We start from the raw sequence: 16,084 nt of genomic DNA, 5'->3' as shown, positions 1-16,084 counted from the left end.
CGAGAGCGAGCTGCCGTAGGCCCCGCGTGAGTCGCCACAAAGTTAGTGTCGTGAGTGAGTGCGCATACGACGACGACGATCGACGACGATCGACGTCGAATAGAACGACCGCGGGCATTCTTTATGTGAAACGCAAACATCAATTTTATTTACCGTGTTCTCGCGCACGAACAACCCCTTAAGGAGCGGACCAAGGTGGCCAGCGGGTCAGGGAAAGTTATGAGGCCCTGCTTCATACCTGTCGTCGTCGTCCTGATCCTGATCGAGGCACTCGACCGTAGCGACAGCATCTCCCATAATATGTAAGTACACCTCGTGGTCTGGCAAATCATCTGTCTGCTCTTTTGTTTCTTCTGATCTCTTGCGATCTTGTTTTATTTTTGAATTCTGCGGCAATAACACGAGCTCGATCACCCCACGTTCACATGGCGGTAATGAGGCGATAAAGTGATATTTAGGTCAACCGTGAAGGACTGTGTTTCTTGATGGAATCGTTGCGATGACGGCATGTCCTATAAAAGACTTTCGGAAATAAAAGAAAATTTTGCAGAAATTGTTTGTCATTAATATTTGTTTCGCCAAGAATATCACAGCCACACGTTATTGTTGATGGTTGAACAAGAACTGAATTATTATGTACTTTTAGATTTATATGCACGCGGTATCTTTTTTCAGAGAAAGAATAATTTCTTTTGTTTATTCGTGGACAAGAGTTATGATTCGTTACTTCACTTTGAAGAATAATTTCTTTCATGAATCAGATTACCATCGTTTCGTCAGATTGCTATTTACACAATGTTTTGTTACCTTGTGAACGAACAATTTTTATTTGCGCATTCTATTTATTAAAGTAGATATTATAAATTAATTATAATTATTGTTAAATCATTATTCTGACTTCGCGATAAGAAACTAAAAAAAAAAAAACATAAGACAATGTAAATAAAATAGTAGTAAAACGAATGTCTTTATCCAGAGTTCTTTATAGAAATCATTATCATTATTTTATGATTATTTTACTATTTTAATTGGCAGTGTGAAAGGATGGGCGGACAAGCTAGGATTCGAGCTCTCGCAGTTGGGAAAATTGGTGACGAACGTGGACAAGTTCGAGGACAGCTATAAGTCGGCGGACATCACGCCACGTGACGGAAGTGCTCTCGTCCGCGAGATCGCTAAGGACATCAAGGCTATGATGGAGTTGAAGATCTCGGCTATCAAGGTACGATTCTTCTATTTCATCTCATTTATATATGCTGAAGTTTTTAAGCTGCAGTAATAACAACAGACAGTCTCGCTTCTTTATCATTATTTAACATATTGTTTCATTTGAATTTTGTAATTGCAAATTATAATTATTTAGGGATATAATTATTTAAGTGACTTTGCTTTTCCTTTTCAGAGGATAATGGACGTGGCTGAAACGTCGGCGCAATCATCCCCCGATGTTGATCCGCCGGAAACCTACGAGTTCATCAATACGAAGAACATCACCATCGACCTCGAGAAGAGTCTTCACTTTGGTGGCGACGTGAATCTCGATATGTCAGCGGTGCACGTGCCCACGAACGTGTATGAACGCGCTTCGAGTGTCATCCGGGCGATTAAGTGGTCCGAGACGCTTGATCGCACTTTCATCAGCAATTACGAGCTGGACCCGTCGTTGTCCTGGCAATACTTCGGCAGCGCGACCGGTTTCATGCGTCAATATCCTGCCATAAGTTGGCCCATGGAGCAGGTGGATTTGTTCGACTGCAGAACGAGGAGCTGGTACATCGAAGCGGCTACCAGTCCGAAAGATATTCTCATCCTGATGGACACGTCCGGTAGTATGACCGGTATGCGGCGGGAGATCGCCAAGCATGTGATAAACAACATCCTTGACACTCTCGGTAACAATGATTTCGTCAACATCATTACATTCTCCAACGAGACTAAAGAGGTAAGAATCAACGGAAAGAATTAAATTTGTCAAGCCAGAAAGAGACAAAAAAAATATTAAATATTATATTAGTAAAATTATTAATTAATAGCGACACGTTTACAGGTAGTGCCGTGCTTCAGTAATACCTTGGTCCAAGCTAATCTGGCGAATATACGAGAGTTGAAGCGAGCCATCTCGGATCTCAATACGGAGCAGATTGCCAACTTCTCTCTGGCTTTGACGACCGCTTTTCAATTGCTCGAAACATTCCGCGACGAGCAATTGAAGGGTGCTAGATGCAATCAAGCAATCATGCTGATCACCGACGGCGTACCATACAACTACAAGGAGATCTTTGAGGAGTATAACTGGAAGGGTCTGGACGACCCTTCGAAGGCCGATATGCCTGTCAGAGTATTCACCTATCTGATCGGTCGGGAGGTGGCAGATGTCCGGGAGGTGCAGTGGATGGCTTGCGCCAATAGAGGATTCTACGTACATTTATGCACCCCGGCGGAAGTCAGAGAAGAGGTCAGTAGACCGAGATTGCTTTCAAATTCGATAAATATATAAAGACCTTAATCTCTAAAAATCTCATATTTGATAAAAACAATCGGCAAAAGGCGCTATTAATTGCTTTAATAGAAAGTCGTGATGCCAAATTTATAAATCATAGAAATTTGGGCATAGAAGATTATAATGAGCGAGAAATCTTTTCAAGGTATTTGAACGGATAGAATATCTGTCCAGATTATAACGACTTGGATAAAATTATTCGTTAAGCTTTTCGAATTTGCTAGGTGTTGAAATATGTGCCGGTGATGGCGAGGCCCTTGGTATTGGGCCGTACAGATCATCCGACCATCTGGACACCCGTCTACGCCGACGTGACGGATCCGAAAATGACCGACTGGATGTGGGAGCAGCACGAAAGTGAGGAGCAGAAGGAGCTTGTCTTCTGGTTTAACAGGAGAAAGAAGTACCCCAACATGGAGGAACAGGATCGGCGATACGTGAAGAAGCAGAAGCGGTGGTACGATCAGACCAGCGGGTTGCAAAAATACAAACTAATGACCTCGGTCAGCATGCCAGTGTTTGATCGACGTGAAAACGCGGTAAGATTTCTATTTGCCTGTTATTTTGCGAATAATGTCCAGTCGGCTGACAGAAGGTAGACAAAGGACAGTCTAAAGGTTTAATTAAGATCCCCTTACGTTTAGATAAAATGACAATTTTCTTCAGCAATCATTATCAAATATCATTCACTTTTTTCTTTCTGTTGTGTGCGCTTTCCAGGGATGGGAAAGTTATTTTTTTAAAGTAACTACAGTTACTAGCTGTTACTCATTTATCGTTACCGTTACCGTTACTTAAAAAGTAAAACGATTTGTTGCTTTTTCCGTTACTTTTTTAATGGTAAAACGCGATAACAGACTAAAAAGTTTACTTTTGTAATGTTTTTGTTAAAATATTAATAAAAGCAATAAAATTCTATATTTTAAATTGCGAGATCACAAAAAATTTAAAGAGAAAGGTTTTATATGTTCAAAATAAAAATAAAAAAATTTTAGTTTTTATTAAATTTATAAATACAGCCAAATTTATACTTTTTTTGTACCCTTAATTATAAAAATTTTAACACGATTGAAAAAGCGCGTGGTTTCAAAGCTGGCCGGTATTTATAAAGTTTGTTCTTATACTAATTATACTTACTAATACGGTTCTGTGATTGCAGGTTTATGATACCTTAAAACTATTCTTATAAAGACGATCTTAAATATAACTACGAACTATGAATATCGATCGAAGACTGAAAATTGAATATACGAAAATTATATCATAAATATAGATTCAAAATATAAGAAGTAACGATAAAAGTAACTGTTAAATTTGTTACCGTTACTGAAAAAATGTAACCGCGTTACCGTTATAGTTACAAAAAGAAAAAAGTAACGCCATTACTAGTCCGTTACAAAAAAAAGTAACTATAACGGTAACGGCGGCGTTACAATTAGTAACGCGTTACTTTCCAACCCTGGCGCTTTCACACGCTTTCACGTTCTCTTCGCAACATTTTTACAAATCCTCTGATGCGTAATCAACAATATCTTGAATGCGTAAATGTGATTTCTTCGTTGATACAAAAAAAAAAAAAGATAAACGAAATAAAAATCGCGAAATTCGCGAATCCTTGAGGTATATACTCACGCTGCACTTGCTTCGGTTTTAAGTTCCTCTTTGTCCACAGAACATCACAAGGCAGGTGCTGGTGAACGAATACTGGGTGACAGAAACAAGAGAGGTTGGCAGCTAAAACAAAAAACTCAAGCAACATTGTTCTATGATGCATATATATAGTACATCCTGTATCTTTATCTTTCGTTTTCGTGCGATCGATCTACGACCTACGACCTACGACCTCATCTTCGCTATCAGCCTTAATTGCCATTTAACGGATCTTAATTTATTACTCATTAGACTCATGAACCTTTGAAGAATATTTACTTTGAAAAAATACTATTTAAATAACATTGCACGTATTCTAAATTTTCTTGTCTCTATTAAGAAAGGAACATCTTAATCTATTACATGCACCTTTCAATTTATTAAGTGTATGAAAAATATATGTGTATGAAAATCGCGATGTAAATGATGCTGGAACAAGGTCGTAGACACACGCATAGATCTCTTTTAGGTCCACATTCGACTCTCTGATATCTTATGTTGATCTCGTAACGTTAGTTACTGGAATTATTTCAAGTCATTAGGTAGGTTTAGGTACGTTAGTCTACCCTGTGTCCTGTCAAGACGAGTAGAAAAAAGGCAAAGTTCTGCCCGCCTGTTGGATTGCGTACGACGAAAAATAATATCCTCGTAAAGATTGATTCGTAGAGATCGTTCTGCAGTGACTACTATATAAATATATATGATGAAAGAGAAAAATATTAACTGAAGGAGCAAGCGAATGGACTTCATCCAAAGAAAAGAAACCTCGTTAATAAAATTTGAATTTATTTTGAAGAAAATCGAATTTAAAGATATTACATATGGATAATGATTTACTTTACATAACGATAATAATAATTACTTTTCCCAGGCACTTGCTTCTTTTATTACGAGTAACAGCAGGCACGCACGTACACAAATAATATAAATTTTGGCAGTTTATTGAGTGCTAGATTTCATTAGTCAGAAACATTACATTAGTCAGAGACAGTAGATCTAACTCAAGCGACGACCTCTCAAAATTATCTTAATTAGTCTCGCATACATGCATATCACACTCCTGTAGAATTCGAATTGAACTAAAAAAAAAATTTTGCCTATTATGTGCCACTTATGATCGGTATTATTTCTATAACATTATTGCATAACATACATAAAAATAAAATATTCTGTTAGATTGTTTTCTATTATTATAAATGGAGAAGAGAAAGAAAGAAAGGTCGTCACTTCGAAAGAACGGAGGTAATTGTTACTTGAACTAACACTTAGGGTAGCCTGCGTCCGATGTTGTTAATTAATTATAGAGAAAATTTTTTGTTTAATTATTATAGAGTTTTTATTGTGTATCGCTATTATTATTATTATTATTATTATTATTATTACACACATTGAAAGTAGTTGAGCTAGTTATTGAGTCTAATCGCAAGAAATTTACACTCTCTTATTGCTCGTCCCTCTCGCGCGCACTTTTACACATTTCCGAAATAAAAACATTATTATGCAAATACAATTTTAATATTGACGTGACTTTTTGTAACTTGGATATATTTTCCAGTCTATTTCTCATTCTCTGCAACATAGCAGATATTTATTCTGTTTCGCTAAACATCCATTTTATTGAGCAAGACTTTGCAGTAACTATTTCACTATTGAATATGCAACATTTAATTATCACACTAATAACTCGGACAAATGTTCTTATTTAATATTTTTGTTTTTCCCAAAAATATTATATGGATATCGTGACATACTTTTTGAAAATTATCTCAGGATCATGCTCATCATTGTATACACGCGAGGGGTGATTATGTCTCACACATATGGTTTTTTGATATACCAAAACGTGTTTATGTAGACGAACTCATTGTGATAGAACGTTGTTGGAGAAGGTAGATGCGCTTCTGGTTATGCGACTTGAGATGATGATAATTCGTAATTTATTTCGACATAATAACGTTGTCATGATATGATAGAGACGTCACGCAATGCGACATAATGTAAGTTCCCTAATTAACGTATCGGTAATTGTCTGCGCAGACGATGATTGCCAATCTCCTTGGTGTCGCTGGCACGGACGTATCGATCGAAGAAATCCAGAAATTGATGATTCCACACATGGTGAGCAATATTGTTACTTATATATCTTTTACGTTTTATTTTGCAAAAAGTGACAATTTTTCATCATCAGCAACTATGAATAACAATAATTAAACAATTGTATGAGTATCGATATGTTTAACGTGCAAAATATAATGATCCATACAGTTAAAATCTATAATTTGTTTAATTAATTAAAAATTAAAACAAGAATTAATTAAAATTAATTAAAACTATAATATACAAGACTATTAATGCAAACGTTAAAATTAATAGAAATTATTTTTACTTCTATTTGTTTCTTTTTAATTTTTAGCGCTTGATTGGTGATTCTTATTGATATAGATTAGAAAGTTGAGGAATTACATAAATATGATCTATTACGAATATTATATGACACGATGATATACAATACGATACTAACAATAAGATAATAGATGAGATATTTGTATGAGGGATTAAATAGTAAATATCCCTCTTTGGATGTCGTATACGACGACTCTATTAAGAAGAGTGACACGAAACTGCTATTAATATTCATTATAGCTTTTATGATGCCGACAGTGCATCAATTGACGGCATGGCAAATGCAAATCATGATATAATATACGATCTTCTCTTTCTTTTTCTCTCCGTGGGAGCAGCTCGGCGTCAACGGTTATGCCTTTATCGTGACCAACAATGGTTTCATCCTGATTCATCCCGATCTTCGACCAGTGGTAAAACGCTCTTTAAATTATATTATCATATTTTAACTTTTTTCGCGCGCGCATGCTTGTATTGTATCTCGATTTGACGTCTATGTTACGTGAAATTGCGAAAATTTTAATATCGGTATTGAATTTTGGACGTAACGCGATAAAAATATATGAATATAAGCAATAAAAATATATGTGTTATGAAAATAGTTCCAGGGTATTTTAAAGCCGGCATATAATAGCGTCGATATGGCAGAAGTTGAGCTAGTGGATAACGATAAGGGCCCCAGAGATTTCGCCAACGGACTCATTGTGGTAAATAAATAAAAAGACTAGTAAAAAAATTTTTTTATTAAACTGACAGATTTTAGCGAATAAAAAAATTATTTACGTAATAGAAAGTTGTAGAACGTCAATGACACGCTGTCAAAGTTTGAGCAATTTTTACTGTCGTTAAAATTTATATGTACATTTAATAAATAATTACATACGAGTCTGTTGCATTTTTCTGCAGATGCGTAACAAAGTGGTGAATCAGACGACTGGTAATTCGATCCTTTACACAAAGTATCATTACGATGACATGGTGAGTACATTGTCACAATATTTAACGACAAATATCCATAAATGTGCAATTTATGAGAATATAATTTTTGTAGTTGCGATTAAAAAGCTTTCCTAATATTCTCGTTATCTGCAGAGAGAAACAATATAAAAGAAAATAATAAACGATAGTTTGATATTTTTAAGGCTTTATGCTTTTTTATTATATTATCACTCGAATCGTTTACTTTAGGGTTCGATTCATATTCACGTGTTTCTACGTGTTTACGTAGAAACACGTAGAAACACGTATGATCTTTTGCATTCCCAAAGAAATAAGAATTTTTTAATAAAATTTTTTCTAAACTGGTCTATTAATTTATTTTAATTGATGTATTTTTATCGCTTTAGAAACGTGTCGGCAGAGTAAAGAGAAAATACGATTACATGGGAATAACGGACACTCCATTCACAGTAGTGGTCAGTTTGCCCGAGCACGATTCTGAAAATTACCGCGTGCACGCTATCGAGGAGATACATCGATCTCACGCTAAAGGTACGCATTTTAATTCTAGCAAACTATCTCGCAGCGACGAAAGCTTCCAATAATATAATATTATCGGATTACTAGTGTAATTACATGGATTCTTTTTAATGGCATATATTTTCCATTTTTAAAATGCCAGCAGTTGTCCGAAATTATTTCACGCAGAATGTTGAGGATTGTTATTTAAACTTATTATTCTAAACTATCGATTTTAAAGTACTTTGAGAAATGAATCGATTTATCAAAAATGCAAACGAATTGATAATAAAACTCGAGACTCCCAAGAACGCAACTCAAGTTAGAAGATGACGTGGTCAGAACAAATCGAATAGATGGTGAAAAAGTTTGGCGATTCAATAACGCGACTATGGAAATCTCGAAAGTCGGCACAAGCAATAGTTAAAGTTGCCTGTTCAAATATAATACCGGCTTTTTATGTAAGTTAGGCATATGACGGTCTGGCAAGCCGCAAAGTTTCGCTGTAAAGTGCCACTCGGTACACAGTTTGGAGTCGAGGAGATATTCGCGAACGAGTTTTGTGTTGCATCGATTGTGAAATTCATGTCTCCAGACGCTTCGTATAGACCTAAAGTTCCTGATAGGAAAGTTTACTTTCGCTGAACAAAGTTACATCTCATAAATATTCCTGTGTTAACGCTACGTAAATTTCTACGAAAGATCACATCTTTAAAATTCAATTAATATTAAGTTTCTTGCTATAAAGTATATATAAACAAAGTATTATAAACAACTTTTTATTTATGTCTTGATGTAATACTGGATGATAAACATAAAATGGTCTTTCATCAATTGAGAATCGTAGTTGATATTACTTTTTCTAAGGTAATTGTACCAATGCCTGGACACGTACGTATGTCTGGACATTTTTATCATTTTAGTCCTTAAATAAGTTATAACGCGAATTAAAATCAAAGAGAATCAAAGATAAAAATATTTTTCTTGTATTATATTTTTATCTTTGATTTCAATTCGCATTATACATATTTAAAAACTAAAATGATAAAGATGTCCAGACATAGGTCGCGGCATTGGTACATTTACCTTAATTTTTAGTCTGGTTTTTGCGACTACAGATTAATACTTTTATTCATGACAAAAGCACAATTGGTGTAAAATTATTTTTCTACCGCATTAAAATTTTTAACTTATTGAAATGATAACAATTTCAATTTCTGCTTCGGACGTTAAACTAAACTAATATCTTTTTCCTTCTAACTTAATTATCGAGGCTTTCGTCGCTGATCTCGATCTCCTATGTCAAATTTGAACGAATTGAACTATTGTAGGGAAAAACGTGACAGATTACTTTGCGGGTAGTAACTGGCGGGTGCACCCCGATTGGATGTATTGCAAGTAAGTGCCGAATGGCTCTCACAATTCTGGTTCACAAATAGTTTCTTCCTTTTAACTGCATTAAAATGAAATTGATATGTAGCTAAGAAAAAATAGGCCTATAAGCTAATGGGATGCGACAATTCTATGCATCTATTTATATAAACGTATTGTAAACGTTAGGTATCACTACGAGGGTGAACACAGGTTCAATTCCTCGGAGTTGCAGCTCCTACATTTTCTGGAGCGTACCCGCCTACCAGGCTGGAAGTGGATCGACTTGAAGCAACGATCCCCACCGCCGGAACACACCGCTGCGAGTCCTAGTCATAACTCTCTTCGTAAGTCCACGATCTCTTGAGTTACTTATGCGGCCTCTTGTTATATGTTTATTGTTATGTTTAGCGTTACATTTAACAAAAATATTTTTAGCGCTATTAATTTTAATAGCATTGACATTTTTTGTGTTCAATAGCTAATTCCTACAAGGCCGACAGGAACTCGTACTATTGCGACAGGAATCTGCTGCTCAGTCTGGTATACGATGCTAAGGCAACCGAGTGGTTCGCCCAGCAAATCCCACCGAATCCCAGCACCAAGGATCCAACAGAGTGAGTATAATTTCGATTTATTAGCCGACGTAAAAAAGTGCTTTACACAGCATGACTAGACTAATTGGAAAAACGAACGAATTTTCCTTTTCCCTATTATTCGCATTAGTGCGCGATTAATCGGTCGAATTTTCTAACTACTTGAGTAATTTTCAATTACTCAAGTTTTATATAATGTTTTACATTGCTTTTACATACATATAATCTGTAATTAACGGTAATATCACGCTTGCATTAAAATTACTGTTGTTTTATCTGCATGATCATAGTTTCAAAAAAAAAAAGAGCTATCTCGATCAGAATTATAATAAAAACTTGATAGAATCAAATTCCGCATTCATCGCATTTAATATTAAACAGTAACCTGATTAATGACGATCCATTAGAAACAACAAAATATTTTTATAAAGATAAAATATAAAAAATAAAATATAAATGTAAAATAAATAAAGAGAGAACGATTAATCGCTACTCGACGCATCTTTATGACGGAGACATCGCTCTTTCTCTACCATTATTTCCTTATCAGAATTTAAACTTACACGCGCTCATTTTTATACACAAAATACTCCGTCCCGTGTTCTATTTTATTTCACTATTTTATGCACAGTTCTTTCTTTCCATTTCTCTGTCTCGTTTTTCTTGTTTTTCTATGAGGATAGAAAGTTCACCTGTTCCTTTTGACTAATGTACTTACCACTTTGACGCCATGCAGACCTTTAGCTAGGCTGATGAATCAGATGACCAGGTAACGCCATCACAACGCACCTTACATTTTTAGAAAGTAACGAATTAACTCTCAACCGTTCGTGCCGTACATTATAATGCGAGTGTTAACTCTTCCTATCTTGCTCTTTTCTTCTTAGCTCTATCTTTCCCTCTCTCTTTTTCTCTTTTACAGAATACATCCGTTCAAGAGTTTTTTTCACTTCGCTCTATTTTTCACTTTCCATTAAAGAATTGCGTTTATCTTCTTTCTGGTTGTATTAAAGTACAAAAATTCTCGAATTTTACAGAAAAATTGGTAGAATCGTATTTTTCACGATTCCTCTTCTCTTAAGTTGATTAATTACTACCTTTCTTTATAAAGTACTTGCTCATAATTTTTTCTTATGTCGCGCTATATGTATAATCTTGTTTTTTTCCTACTTTCTGCTTCTTTCTTCTTGCTCTCTTATTTTTTCATCTTTCGACATCTTAAGGTCGGCGCAAAAATTAGCTTGCAAGTCGTAGCCGTCGTAGGGCAATTGTCATCTTTCAGGAGCAAAAGCCTGAAAAGGAGGAATGCTTCGCGAGTGATACTGCGAAAGCAAGAGGATTTTCCCGATTTGATTGACTCTTCGATAATAGTATTTTCCAAAGTATTATTCGTTCGTTTGCGCCATTCTACATTAAAAAGGCAATTAATCCTTTCTTTGATAGTCGAATCTTTTGCAATATAATCTTATTTTTTATTTAATTAACGAATTAACCCAATAATCAACGAGATAGTAGATAGATTTATATATATATTATGATACAATGATAAAACATCATGTTTTATTTTTAGTAACAATATAACTCGTCTGGTAATCATTTGTGTTTGTGAAATCGAAGCAAGATGATAGTTGCGATATGATTTCTTGTCCTTCTTTACTCGAACTTATCTTTCAAATTAAATCCCAAGTATATGGCGCAAAGGAGCTGCGAGCTTACGTATGAATTTGGGAGATCTGTATAACTTGTATATGTAGTTGTGCATAACGAGTGTATACATCTTAAATAATGACTCCTGTATAAAAGTGCAAGTAAACGCCAGCTCGAGTCGCGGACGATCCGAATTGCTATTTCTGAAGTGTCTTCTCTCGTAGGCAGCAGTTCAAACAACGCTTCGGGGTGGTCCTGGCGTTTATGGCCACGCATAGCGGACTGACCAGGTGGCAAGATATTCTCCCATTAGATGAGGGTACGCTGCCGGAGGATCATTTCAGTAACCTGTATCCTCATGCTATTGATGAAGTATGGTATAAGCGAGCGGTCGAGCAGTACTACGTAGACCCAGACAGTTTCGTTTTTTCCGTGCCGATCGATGATGAAGGTGCCGACAACACCACTCTAGTCACTGCCAGCCGTGCTGTATTTATCAGTAAGTCAATATTTAAATCGTTATCAAAGTAGAAAGAAAACATCTATGTTGAATCAAGGAGAGCCTTAATTAAGACTTATTTGTCTTGTCTGCTTTCAAAAATTTTTTTAATATTAATAGTCCCAGATAAAAAAAATCATCCAAAATTACATAGAATCAATAATTTATTAGATCCATATTTGAAACATTAAATAAAAATAATTACCACAAATTATTTCCAATATTCGTGTAAATTTAATGGTCTTTTGATATCAGACTTCAGTGAAACGGAAGGACTTATGTTAACTTTGTTGTAATTTAATAATAATTCAAATAACATATATATATATATATATATATATATATATATATATATATATATATATATATGGTAAGAGAACAGGTTATTTATTTAATTAAAATAAAATGTTTATTTTATTTTAATCCTTGCCTTGCAACTTAGGATGACTTCCGGTTTACAAATTGTAATACATTTTACATTTTCATTTAATTTCTGTATACATCTTTACATTGCAAAACAGAGCTAAATTAAATAAAGTAAAATCTTGAATCTATATTTATATTAAACAAAATATTTTAAGAACAAAAACAGTACAAAATATTAATATCATAGAATCTAAATCTCTCCCCTTTAATATTCTCTATTTGTTCTCTTCTCCTGTCCTTTTCTCTCTATCCTATCTACTCTCTTTTTCCACCCCTTTCCTTAGGGTTCTTAATGTCTCTATCATTTTTATTAATTCTAAGACCTTTTCTCCCCTATAAATTCTTCTAATCGCATTTCATTCTTTGTCGCTTCGCACTCCTTTAGAATATGGAACATGCTCTTTGCCTCTACTACCTGCTCATATTCTGCATCTCCTGTCTTTCCTCTCTCCAATACTAGTTTTCATTTCTACATATATCTACCCGCAGTAAGCAAATTGATAGCATTTTGTCGGTAGATTGACATCAACTGCGTCCGCATTCAGCTTATATGTTCTGTTAGCAGAGTCTGCTAACATAATCAGACAGCAGATTGGTAGGAGAAACCGCGCAGATAGAGTCTACTGATGTGATAACAGTTTCTGTTATACTTCTGTTGACGTTCTGCTGACATCATGTGATATATCAGAACCGGTATCAAATCTGTAGTCTATCTGCCGACAAAATTTGTAATAGATACTTGGCAAGATCTGCTTTCGACAGACTTGGCTGTTTGGGTATAGCTATTAAACTTGGGTATAGCTCTATCCTTCATTTTCTTCTTTCCTCTTTCAAGTATTTTTGGTAATTCCGTCTGTTGTTCTTATAGTTATTCTTATATATTCTTATAGTTATTATATCTAGACTCGTTTATTTTCAGCTGCCTTTCCTCCTTTTCTTTCTGTTATCTTTACGAAATACATATAGCTACCGTTTGGGTCTCCTGCCTTTCTTTCGTTCCTCAACTGCTCCGGAGAAAACATAGGTTATTAAATCTGTAAAAACAAATTTGCAGAAAAGAAGGCGCCAGCCGTAGTGGTCGGCTTCCAATTCCAGCACACTGCCTTGCAAGCGCTTCTCCAGAATATAACGTTTAATTGTGACGGTAATTGCGATGGTAATAAGCACTGCGGCGACGTCTGGGCATGTTATCTTATTGACAATAACGGCTACATAATCGCTGCCGGGGACAAGACAAGCAACGCCGGTAAATTTTTCGGCGATGTCAGAGGTCCGATAATGAGCAGCTTAGTCAAAGATGGTGTTTTTGAGAGAATAAGGATCTTTGATTATCAGGCGGTATGCTTCAAGAGTCCGCCAACCAACAACGCCGGCAACATTCTTCTCACTGTGAGCACTTTCAATTGCAATAATAATAACACTGTACAACACGCCCCATAATTTCCCAAATATTTTTGCTGGGGGGCTGAATCACCCACACAGTGTCGTAACTAGTCTGCGTTACGCCCGGTGCGAGCTTAACATTTTATGCCCCTCCCCCCTTCTAAATACCTTTAATAAAAAAATTGTACTTCTAAACTAAAAAAAAAAAAACGTTTATTTGCTTTACATAGAATTAATTTTTTAATTTTTTAATTTTCTTAGATTATATGTATTTTTATTATCATTTATTATATAATTATTAACATAATTAACAATAAAGACTTTTTTATTCGACCTAACTATCATTATAATCGTTATAATTAATTGACCAAAACCAATGATCATGTTGTCATGACGATTATAATGATATAGCCACTTAGGTCGAAAAAAAAGTTTTTACTATTATAATCATCGTTGCTACGATTATAATCATTGCCAGTATATAGTCAATTAAAAATAGCAAAATGTCATGTTGCAGCCATGGAAGCATTTCCTGAGAGCATTGTCGTGGATGGTTGGTCAAGCCGCTTGGGCTTGGGCGAAGATGGGCATATTGGAATCTGATGACGCGGAAGTGTATAGCTACGTTAGCGACGATGAATCAGCCGTTCACGAGGATTATCACGAGGGCGACGACAAACTTCCGCCGCTTGAGCCAAATTACGAGAGATTATACTTTGACCGAACTGTTGTGATGAACCGTACACGCCCGGAAGTTTGCGATCAAGAGGTAAACTTGATTTTAAAAGATATATATAATACATACTATATCATAACTACAAACATAACTAAAATTACAGATTTTAATTACATTTAGACTAGATATAATTTTATTGCAGAAAAATTGATTGGTGGCTTTCCTAGCAATTAGAGTATTTCTAGATAGGCTATTTTAAAATAGACTATTTTGATCCTAATTTGCATTTTATGGATACTTTTTAATATTTACGCATTGAATCTACAGGTGTACTTGTATCTACGCAACGTCTCGTTCAATGCATTCGATAAAGACGTGGATGAAAATTGCGAGCAGCGATGGTATATGGTGCAGCCGGTGACTAATACCAGCATGTTGTTGGTAGTGGTAAACAACAACTGTGGCGAAACAAAGTTCCCGACACTCAGCATTAACCCCGAGGAAGTGATCTACGAGAATAACACGCTAGTCTGCCAAAAGGCGCTTGCCGGCCTTGAGCGAGAGCGACCAGAGTCCTGTATACGGTGGCATTCTCGCGAGAGCGAGATCACGGAGCATCAGTGTGGCTTGGCGACAAGCACCAGATCGAACCTGTTCCTTTTGATGTTGTTGCTAATGTGCGCGCTAGCCGGAAAAAGTACCTTCCTCCTCGGCTAAGATCGAGATCTGATTTCACAGCCAACAGTTGGTGTCAAAAACTAGTCAATGAAATTCACGATATGCCGCGAATTGAACGGACTTTCACCCGATGGAGCGTATATGTGGATAATTGTAGATCCAGTTGTCTCGTCCGACGACCAGGATTGCTACATAGAGCGCATATTTGAACGATTTTCCATCTGATTATTCGTTAATTTCTCTAATTCATGTAAATTGTTTTTTCCTGCGAGTTAGGATTCATGTAATATTATATTTGATTTGAAAACAGGCGAAAAAAGAATGAGTGGAGAATTTATTAGTAAGAGAGAAATAATGAAAGTAAATTAATTCTTTTCCTCTTTTCAAAGTAATTTGTATATTAATTAAATTTCTTGATTCTCTTCAAGCATATATTATTCCTAATGAGCGCTTTGAGATATTCTGTACTCTCTACCTCTCGTTACTGCGATCTCGTTAAGTATACTGTAAATGCGAACGCATTTGTTCTACGTCGAGTTGTTCTAGACGAATTTAATGTGCTATCCGATCCTGCCCGGTACATCCAGTTTCTACGCGATCAATCAAATGTGGCGAACGCAATCGATATCAAAATGCTAAGATACAAAATTGTCTTTCATCGTCATCGATCGCCAAATCAGATTAGATAACCAGAATTAAATGCGCTTAGCGTTAGGATCGTTCGCTAACACATTTTCGGTCATGAAACAGAGAAACAAGTGCGATTCGATGAGTGATTTTTCTAGATGCATTTTATT

General features: G+C 35.6%; 1 protein-coding gene across 5 annotated transcripts; it reads left to right on the top strand.

Moving 5' to 3' along the window:
* The first annotated feature begins 53 nt into the window (after positions 1-53).
* Stj (voltage-dependent calcium channel subunit straightjacket) lies at positions 54-16,078 on the top strand. 5 transcript variants are annotated; one of them, XM_071779712.1, is made up of 19 exons: positions 54-302; positions 1,036-1,222; positions 1,403-1,942; positions 2,048-2,455; positions 2,725-3,039; positions 4,173-4,226; positions 6,188-6,268; positions 6,892-6,966; positions 7,156-7,260; positions 7,460-7,531; positions 7,900-8,044; positions 9,358-9,409; positions 9,572-9,729; positions 9,864-9,999; positions 10,715-10,747; positions 11,850-12,124; positions 13,605-13,939; positions 14,451-14,702; positions 14,937-16,078. In XM_071779712.1, exons 1-19 carry the CDS (start codon positions 220-222, stop codon positions 15,324-15,326), a joined length of 3,696 nt encoding a protein of 1,231 aa, XP_071635813.1. In that variant the 5' UTR covers positions 54-219; the 3' UTR covers positions 15,327-16,078. The 5 variants fall into 5 exon arrangements, with proteins under 5 accessions (XP_071635813.1, XP_071635812.1, XP_071635815.1 ...); XM_071779711.1 differs by having other exon boundaries at positions 9,343-9,409; XM_071779714.1 differs by lacking the exon at positions 4,173-4,226 and having other exon boundaries at positions 55-302; positions 9,343-9,409.
* The last annotated feature ends 6 nt before the right edge of the window (positions 16,079-16,084 follow it).

Source organism: Temnothorax longispinosus, chromosome 5 (assembly GCF_030848805.1).
Source record: "Temnothorax longispinosus isolate EJ_2023e chromosome 5, Tlon_JGU_v1, whole genome shotgun sequence".
In the NCBI taxonomy this organism is placed as follows: Eukaryota; Metazoa; Arthropoda; class Insecta; order Hymenoptera; family Formicidae; genus Temnothorax; species Temnothorax longispinosus.
This window is presented reverse-complemented; position numbering and strand designations above follow the sequence as displayed.